Genomic DNA, 14,775 nt, shown 5'->3' with positions numbered 1-14,775 from the left:
GTTTGCACATTTCTAAACTCCATTTTCCGACAAAGGACATTTAAATTCATCAATGTGTGGTTTAACATATATAAAGTTAAATAATCATAATCCCATTTACTTGTAGTGTTGTTCTTCTCTTAATTTCATATAATGTCTGTACGGGACTCGAATTAGAACATTTGATATTACAATTGTTTTGAGAAATTTTCATATTTGCAAGTTAGCTTCAACTTCTATTACAATCAGCACTTTGAATTCGATTAACATTTGTTCATGACGACATTTTATAATCAAATTATGATATTTTACCAGTCATATGTATGTATGTCAATTTAATGGAAGTAAATGGAAAAGTCTCTCTGTACTATTGAGTGACCAACCATTCGTCTCTCCCCATAAACATTCCTCGTTCTTTAATAACGGAATGACTTCAAGTCCAATTATTTGGATCTTTCTAGATTTCACCTTGGCGTAAAACATGACCCATTTACGAAAGTCCGTATGTCATGAAATCAATAATGTGCACAAATCTGCACTATCTCATACTTACTATGATGTAAAGAAGTAGTTTTTATATATTCGTGTTGACGCTGTAAGTATTCGTAAGTTTTGAGGATCACAAGTGTTTTTATTCATGCATAATTATGTGTTGGACGGCACCTGTGCATGCCGGTGGATGCATTGTAAATTACATTCGAAGGTATGTGTGTTGATTACGTAATTCATATATACTCTTTCTTCGGTTGCACTCGTTAACTGATTGAAGGTAAATGTATATGTATTAATTATCTTGGTTTGAATTACTTGTTAGTTAATATGAATGTCCTTCACAAACATTTTCTGTCACGTTCTCTCTTTTCGCTGAAGGCAATCGAAGTTAAAGGTCAAATGATTTACATCCCGGAAAGTGAGTGTATGATGTTCCTCGGTTCTCCACGTGTCAACAAACTAGAGGAATTGACTGGCCGTGGTCTGTACTTAGCCGATATCCCAATTCACGACGCTACAAGGGACCTTATTTTGGTTGGTGAAGAAACTAGGGCGCAGGATAACCTAAAGAACCGCATGGACCAATTGAAAGAGACAATAGAAGAAGCGCATCGCCAAGTCGAAAAAGAGAAACAAAAAACGGTCGACCTCCTAAACTTAATCTTCCCAGCTGACGTGGCCAAGAAATTGTGGCTCGGTCAGCACGTGCCGCCAGCAAGCTACGAATCCGTTACGATGCTGTTCTCGGATATCGTGGGATTCACGGCGATTTGTTCGACCGCTACACCGTTCGTGGTTATCAAAATGCTGAACAGTCTTTATACACAGTTCGATACATTTTGTGAAATCCTGGACATTTATAAGGTAAGGCCATAGCATTCAATTTCCCCATTCATGCTGATACGAAGTGAACGAACGAAGGACGAACGGTTATTAAAACAACATTTGTAATACTTGATTGAAAAATGAGGTTAGGTACATCGGTTGACGTATTTTAATAAAAAACCAAACGGAACGTGAAATTAAACAGATTGAATGAGAAAAAGTGTAGTTAAGAACATCTGAGCTTAAAAAGCTGAAAATTGTGGTAATAGCGTGTTGTTCTTGCACATCCAGCTGTAAACAATATCTTTTACGCATGAATAGTCGTAATACATCTCCCGTCGAATATTTCACGGCATATAAACGTGTGAGACAAACACCAGTTCAATCAAATACAACGTAAATATTCATAGAAACGATGCTACATACAACTGTGCGTTGCAGTTGCTGTTTTTATATATATATTTTTTGCGATCAAAGGATGTAGAATTGGTCAGTTACTTGTAAACGGTTTACTCAATGTTAACAAATGTTAAACGAATCGTGTAAATCACCAATTCAAAAACAGCTGCCACACGTTCAAAGGAGTAGAATTGGTCAGTTACTTGTAAACGGTTTACTTAATGTTAACAAATGTTAAACGAATCGTGTAAATCACCAATTCAAAAACAGCTGCCACACGTTCATTGCATAAGAAGTATCACGACTTTCTCTTTGTCGTTGTCCCCAAGATCACAAAGTTTGTTCTTTTAACGACAATGCTTCATTCAAGTCAAACTGGAAGTAAAACAGGGACAACATGTGTACAGATGTGTGTAAAGATGATTGTAGGTCAGGAAAAGCTACGACCTTCTCATATCAACTTTCTTGAATTTTTTTGTACGCATATTGAGTTGTGGTAATACAAGCTGATCGTCATTCGTAGGCTACAGCCATCTCGAAAGGGACTGGATTGTATGTCATCGGAAATAAATTATACATATTAATGATATACACTGCATAAATTTAGAGTTAGGTTAACACAATCTGATCATCATTTGTACATCCATCTCCATGAGGACTGGATTTCATCGGAGAGTAAACTTAACATATTGATGATACACTGCACCAATTTAGAGTTAGGTTAACACAACCTGATCATCGTTCGTACATCCATCTCCATGAGGACTGGATCTCATCGGAGAGTAAACTTTACATATTGATGATACACTAACATGAATTTAGAGTTAGGTCAGTACATCCTGATCATCATGCCTACATCCATTTCAATGAGGTCTGGATCTCATCGGAGAGTAAACTATACATATTGATGATACACATTCATTAAATAATATAGAGCTGATGTAAGACAACCTGATCATTAATCGCGCATCCATTTGGATGGATATTGGATTGACAAAGTGATGATGCGTTGCTGGAGCTGATAAGCTTTTAATTTCCGAAGACAAATACGGTATATATGGAATTATATAGTATATGAAATTATATATATACGGAATTATATGGAATTATACACAACGAGAGCCCCCTCCCTTTGTCTGCTCATATTAATTTGCTCTTACAGCACATTCAATTATATGTTCACTTTTATGTAATATTATTGTGGTTGTTATGAACCCGGTGGCATATGGTATAACTTCAATCGATATCATAAATAACATGAAATGGAACATTCCTATAGGACACTCTGCAGATCAAAGCATCATTACATATGGTCTTCAAATGTCAAATCATAAATTTCACCAACTCATGATATTTCTAACGAATCTTTCATCACGGATTGTGCTTTTACATTAGTTATGTTTTAATCCACGCTCTTATTAATGCTCTTCACTTCTGAATTGCTACATAGAAGTGGATCTCATTTTGATAATAGTTATGTCTGTATGGGAAAAAAATATAAACCTCAGTGCAATAACGTCATCAAAGTCTGTATTTTAATTGGCTTACACAATACGAATATAGCCCCTTGACATATTATTATCCTATGTTACAGATGATCAATATTTGAAGAGAAAAAAAAGATTTTAAAGCCATTTCTGAAAATTAATCTCTTACTGAAACAACAGCTGATTGTTGGTTCAAGGTTGAGTTGGCGAATGCTTAGTGTGAGTTGTCGTCTGAAACGGCAAACGTTGCTGATATTAATTTGTATGTGTCATTCTCGATGCCAGTCCACTACTAATTGAAAACAAACCATGTCGTAAATAGAAAGTAAATATTGTGGTCAACATACCGACGGTTGAATGAAACACGCCTCTCACAGCGTTCATTTTTTGCCTCATATATGACCACAAAACACATTTATGTCTCGTGCAATATCAGGTATGAAGGTCATTTCGATCTTATCAGCGTAGATGGTTGACCTTTAAAGCTTCAACCTCAAATTAAATACGTCTATCTCACAGATGCAGTTATTGACTTTTCTAAATTGCACCATCTACTTTTTCATAGCTCATAGTACATATTAAAGTATGACGTTTTTTCTTATGCAGGGTGTCATACAATATTCCCAGAGCGCCCAGTACTGAGATGTTTATATGGAGTTCATGATATAAAAATCCTCCGCATTATGGCTTCATCTACAGTAGTCGAATCTAAAGTTAAAGTAGTAGGTTCGGATACCAATATTTAATAGAATTTATGTAAACAATAATGAAATTCACTTTCGTTTGACATTGACGAAATATGTGGTACACAGAGACTGTCGCACAATAGATAAGTCCGCCAATAATTCACCTCAACATATTTGAACAATATTCCGAATTTCAACGACAAATATGGCCTATATTAATAAAAAACAAGAACAAATATGTATAGCTGTATTTCTGCAGGAACCAGACACACCTCTTCTAATTAAGTCAAGCATCAGATGATGACAGCTTGCCACATTGAAACAAAAGATATATGTAAACACAATTTTTATATATACTTATTACATTGATGGAGGTAAACTTCACCAACGATACTGGATCTGTCGATCGATCCTAGCGAGATAATCAACTGCATTTGGGGCAGGAAGCTACTTTTAAACATTGCACTCAACAATTTGTCCACCTCATGTTGTCATGCATTTTCTGATATTTCTTGTACATAAAAGTGTGCTCCTTTAAGATTCAATCGTTGATCACAACTTAAACCTTTCCTCAAATTTCGCTCAATTTCAAGTCGATTCCTGAGACTGATGTGATCTGTAATCAGTTTAGCTATACCAAACCACCAGGGAGTCGATGCATCTAAATTCAGAACGATTCTATAAATGTCATGATCTTGGCAGATAACACGAACAAATTGAATAAGAAGATCAAGTTACTCGCCATAGATTCAGCCAAATTGTCTCAATGCCGATCAATTTTTACATCATAAATAACCATCCACTTTATGTTTCGCAATGTTTATTTCACGCAAATTTATTGTGGTCAACGCAATTACGTGGTTTGGTTCAATTGTTGCACGTGCACGTCGTAGTCGGCGAGAAGATATAGTAACACTTTAGCTAACAGCTTTGAATTAGGTAATAACATGAAATTTGTTTTTTTCCCTCATTAATCAAGGGAACATATAAACAAGCTGTACCTCTGTGGTTATGATTGAAACGGATATAACTATGTGTACTTGGCTTTCGCGTTGTCGACATTTACTCACCTTTCTACTGCACTCAACTGCAAGTTGACCAACAATTGAGTTCAGCTAAACGTCACAGAAGAAACTTCAGATATCTTCCATGAATCAGAAAGTTCACCATATTTTGAGTAACTTAAAGAAAAACTTATAGTTTCTCATTCCCTCAAGTTATATTGATTAGTTTAGTTTCCTCTGCTGCACAAGTGAGTCAATCGGTCGTTGCTGACTTCAGTTTTGATGATTGTTGATTTGTTCTGGGACCCAGAACCTGACTCGTGGGTGTTGTATCTGCACATCATTTAATGAGTTTTACTGCAGCAAGTGTCATTATTTATACTCAGTTAGATCAAGGGAGTAAGTTTACGTTTGGATCGGACAACTTCCCAGTTGTTTCAAATGAAATCATCCCGTAAGGATATCTTCACGAAAAGTCAATAGATTAACTTTGAGGTAAACCTAAGCAGGTATTTTTACGTGATACGACGGGCTCTCAATCTTCTTTCCCACACAAGTTCAATTTTTTCATATGAAATGGTCATATTAGAAGAAATTTAGAAATTGTTGGTAAAATTCCATAACTTAATTCAATGTGATCTTGGAAAATTTGACAATCAACACAAAAAATGCGCGCCATCTTCAAGTACAAAGTTTCCCTTGACATTCAGCAACGAACCACTTGGTTTATTCTAAAAACAAATCACCAGGGTTCTGCTTTTTATCACTCTGACCTGTTATTAGTGGTTGTAACAATAAAAACAAATGGAAACATCTATCAGCATCATTTGGTTTAAGGAATTGCGAATATCAACCCTCAGTGAGAGGTTTTCTTTTCTTTCCGATCTACAATATATTTTTTTTCTTTTTCAGGTCGAAACCATAGGGGACGCATATTGTGTGGCAGCTGGACTCTATCGGGATGCGGTCGCCGTAAAGTGTGCTGAGGCTATTGCTAAAATGGCCATACTTATGATGTCATCAGCAAAGACGGTTGTGACGCAAGAGGGGAACCCAATAAAGGTATCATCAGCTTTACTTATTTTTTAAGTAAACCTATTTCTTTCTTTCCTGTAAACTGTAGCTTCAAAACAATCGTCTTTATACGATACCGTAAACATAAAAAGTATATCTTTGTATTTCAAAAGGAATCATAACATCCTCTTTGATTGAAGCTGTCCTACAGGCGCCGTTAACTTAATTGTCAAGTTCCTGTTGTCGATACACGGATAATATTAGAAATTGTGATTTCTAATCGATTTAGATCGAAGAAAGAAACCTATTTTGATACTATTGGGTTGGAATGAAATAATTTTTACTAGTTGATTCAGACAACACTACGTATCTGAATTTTGTCATTCAATGAAAAAAAGGCCAATTCAACAATATTTTATTTCCAGTAAATACAAACTAATAAATAGTGGATAGTGAGGTTACAATGAAGTTCATGCAATCATGTGAAGGTTGGTAAAGACCAGTGAATAAGATACGTGACATAAATAGGTTTTATCTCAGAACAATATATCAGTTAGCTTGGTACTTTTTAATGACATCCTCGTAAAATATATCAACATGAAAGGAACAACATGCAATGGCCAAATTGGTAATTTACAATACCTTTATTACATTTTCATCTACCCTATAAAGTCGACTTCCTGTCATGAATAATATTATTATGCAACCCTATCTCGATTCTGTCATTTCATAATTTACTTTAAGCAATAACTAAGATGCACCATGGGTTATACAACGCCCGAAGATTGTTAACTCTTCTTGTTCATTTTGCTAATGCAAATCCGGTTATGATATGTATTATGTTTGCTGCAGTATTGTACAATATTGCGTCATGCATGTCACGAGTGTATTGTATAGACTGATATTATTGTATTGTATTGTGCATGTTCATAGCTATATCACTGCGTAGTGCACGTTACTGTACACGGGCATTTTATATGTTACTGTAGTAATGTGCAGTGTATGTTATTGTGCTATCGTGTAAGTCTACTGTACAGCAGCATTATATACTATTATTGTATTGTATGGTTTACGGCATGTTATTACATGGTATGGTGCGTGTTATCGTAGGCATATGCTGTTGACATGACAGTGCAAGTTACTGCATTATCGTTTAAGGTATGTTAGCATAGTGTATTTCATGTTACTGTTGCATGATCTATTGCACGTTACTGTAATATGTCATATGTATAATACTCAAAGTATTGTTAAATATTGGTGGGTGGATGTACTGTTGTAATGGATGATGGCTGTAACTTTAATTAAAAGTTTATATCAGGATTATATTTTAGAGTGCAAATTTTTCATATGACGTAGTCCAACAATCATTATGCTATTGTTTGCATTTTTGCCTCATACATGCATTGAGATAAAGAGGAATGATGACGTCACAGCTGAAGTCTGTAAACGCATACATATTGTATTGTCTATTTTATTCTGAAAACAGATGAGAATTGGACTTCACACTGGTACAGTCCTGGCAGGTATTGTTGGCATCAAAATGCCAAGATACTGTCTGTTCGGGAACAACGTCACTCTGGCGAATAAATTTGAATCTCACAGCGAAGTCAAGATGGTTAACGTCAGTCCAACAACTTATGAGTAAGTGATTGAATCTTATACAAACGTAAGAGAAAGCTGTCTTGTCGTTGAATGATTTTCCATGGGTAAACTTTGCAAAACTATCTTTCATGTTTGCATAATGATATGTTATGTAAATCAGCTAAATTTAGCTGTTTCGATCAATAAACTGTTCTATTATAGGGAACTGTGTGAAGTTGAGATAGACTTGTTTTGACTATACATGTCAAAAGATTACACTGAAAGATACATGTTTTAATTGTCCATGGCTTCCGTCGCAGCAACGTTCGTTGTGTATGTTGTCGAACATTCTAAACGCGCACATCTGAGAGTAAGCTATATGGTTATGTGCTAATGAAGTGTTTCGCGGTATCACGCATGAGTGTCTATTGGTTAGATTTTTAAACAAATTACCAATTTAATTTGTGTTTGATGATTTTATGCGCCAAGACGAGTTTCTTTCACCTTCTTTAGTAGTGCATTCGTATGGCTGTTAGTCTCTAGCAATGTAAAATTTGAATGATTATGAATAAAGTAATCTATATACGTCTCCGAACATGTTCTATTGCATTGTTTCACATTGGGCCGCATCTATGCAGTCACTTTGTCATTTATGCCTATCCTACAATTTATTTGCTAGTTTTAAGACCTGCTTCTTCATGTTACACACTTGGCTCTACAATAAATCATGCAAGGTTCATTTACAGGGAATTCCTGTTGCGTATATAACACTTCGCTGACAGGTAACTGATGCCTGTTCTGTTGGTATACCTGCGGCGCAAATTGTTCAAAACGCAGCTTCCTTATCTCTGAGGCAGTTATTCATTGTATAAAACTACTTTAAATGTGTTCACAACATGAGTTACATCTTATTACTACGGCAGTTAACATGTCCTAATGAATATGTTAATATCGCTGAATGACACAAGTAACTGCTACGTAAACTTCCCTTTAAACGATAACTTGGTACAGCCTTGGCATTTAGTTTTGCAATAAAATAGACGGCAGTAAGATCCAACCAAATCCAACTTTTAACCTTCCTTGAAACTCAAACTATGAAACTTGATTTCTTCTTCTGATGTAATCTGTATTCTGCCATCTGTTCATCGTGTCAGCAGATCAATCTCTTGTGTCGGATAGCGGCAACCGAATCTTATAAGCAGGTGGTACGTTCTGTAAGCTACGGTCGAGTTATCTCCAATGACATCAAAAAGCTAAAGGAATTGTCGAACATCTATCATTATGTATAGCTGCCAAGCAAGTATTTATATAAAGGGATTTATAAAAGTTTTGGTTATATAGAAGGGTCAGTTTTCTGAACGATACTCTTGTTTTTACCTTGTTATGAACTTAACCCATATTGTTACATTTGTTTTGACCTTGCTATGAACTTATTTCATATTTTACCTTTTTTACCCCACTAAAGACTGTTGATGCCGTCAAACAGGTTTCAGTTTACACCGAGATCACGTGATACACTCCCGGAAGGTTTTCCCAGTGAAATACCTGGTACGTGCTACTTCCTTAACGGGTACACACCCAACTTCAATGACAACATGGACAAGCAGCTATTCTCAGGCACAGATTTAAAGCAGCCACCTCCTTAAAGGAATATCGGAGACGATTTGACGTGAACAAAATGAACACGTGACCTTGCTTCCTTGGTTTTCTAGGGGATACTCTCGGCCGTGTTTGTAGATTATCATTTGGTCACAACATGCTCTGGACATAAATCGTTCAATACGAAATGGACATATTTGGTCTGATTGATTTGACGCTGGAAATAACTGTTGATACGTATTTGTTCTTACGTGTGTCTTATGAAGATAGCTAACCTCCTGCCAGCACACCAGTCAGGTACAATATATATATATTCAACTGCTAAACTAAAAAGAGGCTATACACATCTTACGTCATCGCTGATGGGTCTTTCCTATTGGAAATGTAAGGACAGCAAAGGTATACCTGATGTGTGGGTCTCCTACGATGGATAATTCAAATGTAACTTCAAATGTTCAACTTTAAGTGTTACAACCCGCAGTCATATATATTAACAACTTCTCATAGTTAAACACACGTTACCCATGTCTTCTGCTTGTCGTCTCAATGCTGTTTGACTCGATAGGTGTTAGATGAATCAATGACAAAATGTTCTCGCACTTTTACGTGTGTTAAATATAGATTTGTGGCGACTGACACATGCTGATAATGAACAAGACGAAAACTTCATATGTATCCGACATAGATATTTCCCTGCATACATAAGTAGAGCAAGAACAACGTCATTGCTATAAAGGCACCCTGGACTATGGGAAAGCAGATGTCCTCTCATTAAAACAAATGTAATCCCATAATCTTTACTAAAACAGTAACTCCCAAACAATTTCTTGCCTTGCTCTGTCCCCACTCTTTATCTCCGAACATATTTTGACACCTTCGGGTGGAGCGTAATGTGTTGTTAATCTACCTAATTCCGAATAAGGGGGAAAAGGTAGCTAAAATAAAGTATAATATTTCCACAAAACGATGACAACGTCACAGGAAAGACCTCATTGTATCCTCTCACAGATCATGTTATTAATGTCATCTATAGTTATATTTTTACCTTACTCGGACTTGTCTTCTTCCTCTCTATGGCAATAAATCTAAATAATTGTAATATACGTTAAATACTGTTTCTTTCTTGTAAAGATATATATGTTACAAAAACACAATCAAGTGCTTAAAAGTCCTGATACGATCCTATGTTATGTAATTAACTTTCTTCTACTTAATGTGTCATTTTTGACATATTGCTGCTTTGCTCTAACAATGTGGCTGGAAGCGAATTCACGTTCCAAAAGGCTGTCTTCATGAACATCAATATTGAAGAAAAATATCTTTGTCTATAATAAAGAAAGTAACGGAAATGTAACATATGTACGACAAAGGTTGTTTCTTAATTTTATTTTTCCATATAAGGTTCACTATATAGTTACATGTTATTTTCAAAAGGAACGTATAGTCACATGAATGCTCCTATCATGTTTGTTAAATATTATGGTTTTGAGAGACAATGTATGAGATACAACGGGATAAATAGTCACAGAAATATAGTACGTGGTTTTCGGTAAGTACATATTGAATATGGACGAATCGGAATGCATTATCGATATATTTTTAAAATCTCCAAATACCGAGTTCTTACAAATCAATCTATGCAGTAGACCATTTAACACGAGATCATGTATCACACAGTGATAAATGAAGTATATTAAAACTCAGTACATATAACTACGAGGGCCTTGTGGCATTTCAAAGACATCAAAAGTGAATATTGTGAGTTTACCTTTATCATATTCAGCGTGGTGAGTTTGTCCTTCACTGCAGGAAGATGTCTCTATGGGGCATTAGCAAAGGTTTTAAAGATTAATACAACGTGAAGAAGATTATGGCATTGACTGAATTACAAGTGGTGGATGATATACTCTTAAAAAGTAAAGTTTAAGCATTGGCATGATAAGGCGGAGGAGATATAGGACAATTTGTTCTTAATCCATGATTCATAATATATCATGATATAGAATGAAAATACAAAGATGTTTACTGGATACTGCTAGTTTCTGTAACAATAGTAAACTATTAGGACATGGATTAGAGAATAACTTATTTTAACGCCATCCAATGTTAGTATCCGATGCGTTTCAAATTTCCTAGAAATTTACTTTTCGATCTAAGTTTAACATCTTCATTTATAAAAACTACTCGCCATCTTTACTTTATTATACTTAAGGGAATATTATCAAAAAGTATGAACATTTTTAACATATATATCAGTCAACATGAAGTTCAATTAATACTGGGCGGACAATCAAAAAGTAACAATATCTTTGACAAACCGATATAAAGAAAACTGATGAATATCATACCAAGATTTTGGTTTGTCTATTGTGCGCATCCTATCCATCTCATATTAACTGTCCGACTGCACACAGTGACGTTCAAATGTTACGTGCAAACGGACATGATTTATAAGGTATACAGTCACCATCATCATTTCACAGCATGATCCAGAAAAATTGAATTCCTGCAGGCTAGATTCTCTGTTCATCATTAGCCAAGCATTTAGATATATCGACTTGCAGGAAGTTCAAGGTCTTCTGTTATTGCCATTTCATAGCTGGATCATATGTTACTGCATGAGTTCATTGAGGCCAGACAAATGTTACGAGATCTCCCTAGAGAAGATAAATATGTACAAATGCCAGTATAAGAATCATATATCAGATAGTTTATTAACTTAAGTGTAAGCAAATAGTTGAAAAATTATTCATCCATCTGTGACGGAAACAGCACTGTTTTTGCTATTAACACGCTATTATTACTTTTCCGGATGCTCACATCAAAGCTTTCATCTTTAAAGTTAACACCGATTTTTGTTTAAAAGAAAAGGTGATCCTTCATCCAGTTTTTAATGTATATAACAGTAACAAAATAGAGAAAGCATTATACTCGTGTTGAAAGGTCAGGCAGTATGACATCTTGAACAAAGATATAGGAATGCGTTCATGCGTGGTATAGGTAAATTCTTGTATTAAACAAAAAAGTGAACAAAAAAAGCAGGATTTGTCCGATATTAAGTATAGTACCACTCGTAGACTGCATACATCGAGAGGGCGATTTATAATGTACGGGTTAGTTTCTTTTGTGTTTCTTTCCATCGAGTGCCTTATAGAGTTCTTCAATCTTACACCGATGTTCAACAGAAGGATAAGAAAGATCATGAATCTTTGCCCGTTGCTTAGTGTATAGGTGGCCCTTTTCGTGAGCGATTGAACAGTTATAGTTCTCTATGTTTGAATGCTAAGCTTTTCAACTTTATGACAGGTGTTCAGAATTTACGTTCTTCATAATGTTGATGTTTCTCGTTTGATTTATTTCTCATATCCCATTTGTGTGCGTTGTGTTTTTCAATCATATATATTATGTTTTGACTTTGACAATATATTTTGATGTTGTCAATGTAAGTTACTTTAGCGGCCTCCTGTATCTAATATGTTTTTGTATAATATACTACGTAATTGCAAGATATACCAGGTAAAGTGAGGGGACGCATACGAGGTCTCTCGCAAAGACATCATATACAACTTACCTTTCGATAGCTTTGAAAAACTGGGGAGACAAACGACATATCCTGACGAGTACAAAACTTCATTACAATTCAGATAAACCATTGTTTTACAATATGAAGGCATTAACCGTAATAAATGCAGTGTGTTACGTAATATTTTGCAATATTTTAATTTGCTCTTGTTACGTTACATTGGTTTACCTTGAATGATTCTCGAAGCATGGATCGCATTAAGTCTTACCAGTCTTATATCCCCAGTCATTTCACCACACGAATAAAGTTCTTTACATTAATGGAAATGAAACGTCTATTTTATCTCTCTACCTCTTATTTAGTTATTTCTTTATTTTCGATGTGTATGTTTTTTTCACCGATCTTCCAAATACCTTTATATATTGGATATTAACACATATACCACTATATAAATGTGTATTGAGTTATAATGCACGCCAAGATCATTTTACGTTGTTAATTGCGAGATTCTGACGTGGCGAAAGATTGATAGGTGTTAACCAACGAGAAGGAAAACATGGTTCATCTTGTGTCAGCAGCACTATGAACATATGATCCTCCGTTCTTTCGTGATAGAGAGATCGCTATATGTTTGATAAATGTTCTCATGTAACGACTGGCAAAACACAGCTTGGCGTAAAATCACGAAAATGTATTCTGTTTTACGATTTTATGACATACCATTATGACATGTATATGTCCCTGTGTTCATATCTCCATTCTGTGCATGAGGAGGAGGTAAACCAAGATACTGTTGTGTGTGTGAAGGAAATGTATTTCGTTATGTAAATTGCAATACCATTGGCGTTTCTATACTTAGTATTATTGATTTCTATTTAGTATAAACTTTCTTCTTGTTTTTTTTGTATTTTCTTTCGCTATCGTTTTTAATTTGTAGCAAGCATTTTCTTCTTTCTTTCTTTCTTTTCTCACACAAGTGATATTTATCAAATATTTTATTAAGCTTATTTGAGATTAATCTGTAGAGCTGTTTCTTTTCTGACCATGGTTCGCTATTGATGCCACGTATAAAATTACGTATTGCATGTGGTTGAAATATGATATTTCGCCATATTTCCAAATTGGAACAAAACCCATATATATATATATATCAGTAATTGATCCGATATTCGTCAACCGATATACAGCAGCCGTCTGCATTGTTTTAGCCATATTAAGTTTTCGATTTGATAAAAATGCACAAACTCCTTTTCTTTAATCTTTATTTCTTTTGGAAATGTATTTAATTACGATGATGAGAAACAAATAGGTCATAATACGAAACAATAAAGAGACCGGGTTTATTTGTGTCTTCAAAACATTTTGTTTTCTTCTTTTCAAAATATATGAATGGAAAGAATCGAGTGTAGTTCTATGAAATCATATTTCATATAGTTAGCTGTACAAATAGATGGCTTACTTGTTTTAACTATTTAAACGCAATTAGTAGAAGTAGTGAAGTGTAATTTGCAGAGAAGAATGACACGTTCTTCTGTAATAATGACTAAGAGTCGTAACAACACTTTGTATCATGTGTACAGTTTGAAAACATTAACCGGTTACAAATAATTAAATGACAGTTTTACTGCCGGTTACTAATTGCTGGTGTTTTGTTTTCTTTTTCCCCTCGTTATCTTTGTACTTTCCTAGGACACTCGACTACGACAACATCAAAACTTGGAACATATATTGTTAGCGATTAGTAATTCATGATCACACAATGAATAATAGTTTTAAGTAGCCAGATCAATGCTTCAATGAACAATGTCTACACAAAAGTTCATTAATCGCTTTCAATCAACATTTAATGCCTTTTTAATTGAACAAGAAAAACAAATGATAGATGAGAAGAGCTAAATCAATATGGATATTTACTACAGTTAATTTAAATGCTAAGTGGAAACAATGAATCATGAGATGAACTGGAGAATTGCGCGGAAATGAATGCTAACAATTGACAAATGTTGTCATTATAAATTGTGTCCTTTAAATACGATTCCATTCCAACGTTCATTGCCTTTAACATTTAACAAGTTTTATAGTCCTATTTAGAGTCATTTGTCTTAATGCTACTCTTGTGCTTTTACAAACGTTATATACATAATTACGGCTGAAACTTTGTCTCAAAACAATAACAAAACGAAATA

The 14,775-nt window shown here is 34.8% G+C and overlaps 1 protein-coding gene across 1 annotated transcript in view; it reads left to right on the top strand.

The window, feature by feature from the left end:
* The window catches only part of LOC139979536 (guanylate cyclase soluble subunit alpha-2-like), a 60,524-nt gene extending 46,297 nt beyond the window's left edge, over nt 1–14,227 (top strand). Inside the window, exons 6-9 of the mRNA XM_071990451.1 lie at nt 850–1,335; nt 5,785–5,934; nt 7,373–7,527; nt 8,933–14,227. Of these exons, the coding sequence (XP_071846552.1) occupies nt 850–1,335; nt 5,785–5,934; nt 7,373–7,527; nt 8,933–9,113 (972 nt within the window). The 3' untranslated portion in view covers nt 9,114–14,227. The remainder of the gene's footprint in view (nt 1–849; nt 1,336–5,784; nt 5,935–7,372; nt 7,528–8,932) is intronic.
* Nucleotides 14,228–14,775: the final 548 nt, after the last annotated feature.

This window comes from Apostichopus japonicus, chromosome 14 (assembly GCF_037975245.1).
Source record: "Apostichopus japonicus isolate 1M-3 chromosome 14, ASM3797524v1, whole genome shotgun sequence".
Lineage (NCBI taxonomy): Eukaryota > Metazoa > Echinodermata > Holothuroidea > Aspidochirotida > Stichopodidae > Apostichopus > Apostichopus japonicus.
Note: the sequence above shows the minus strand (reverse complement) of the source record. Positions and strands in the feature narration are given on the sequence as shown.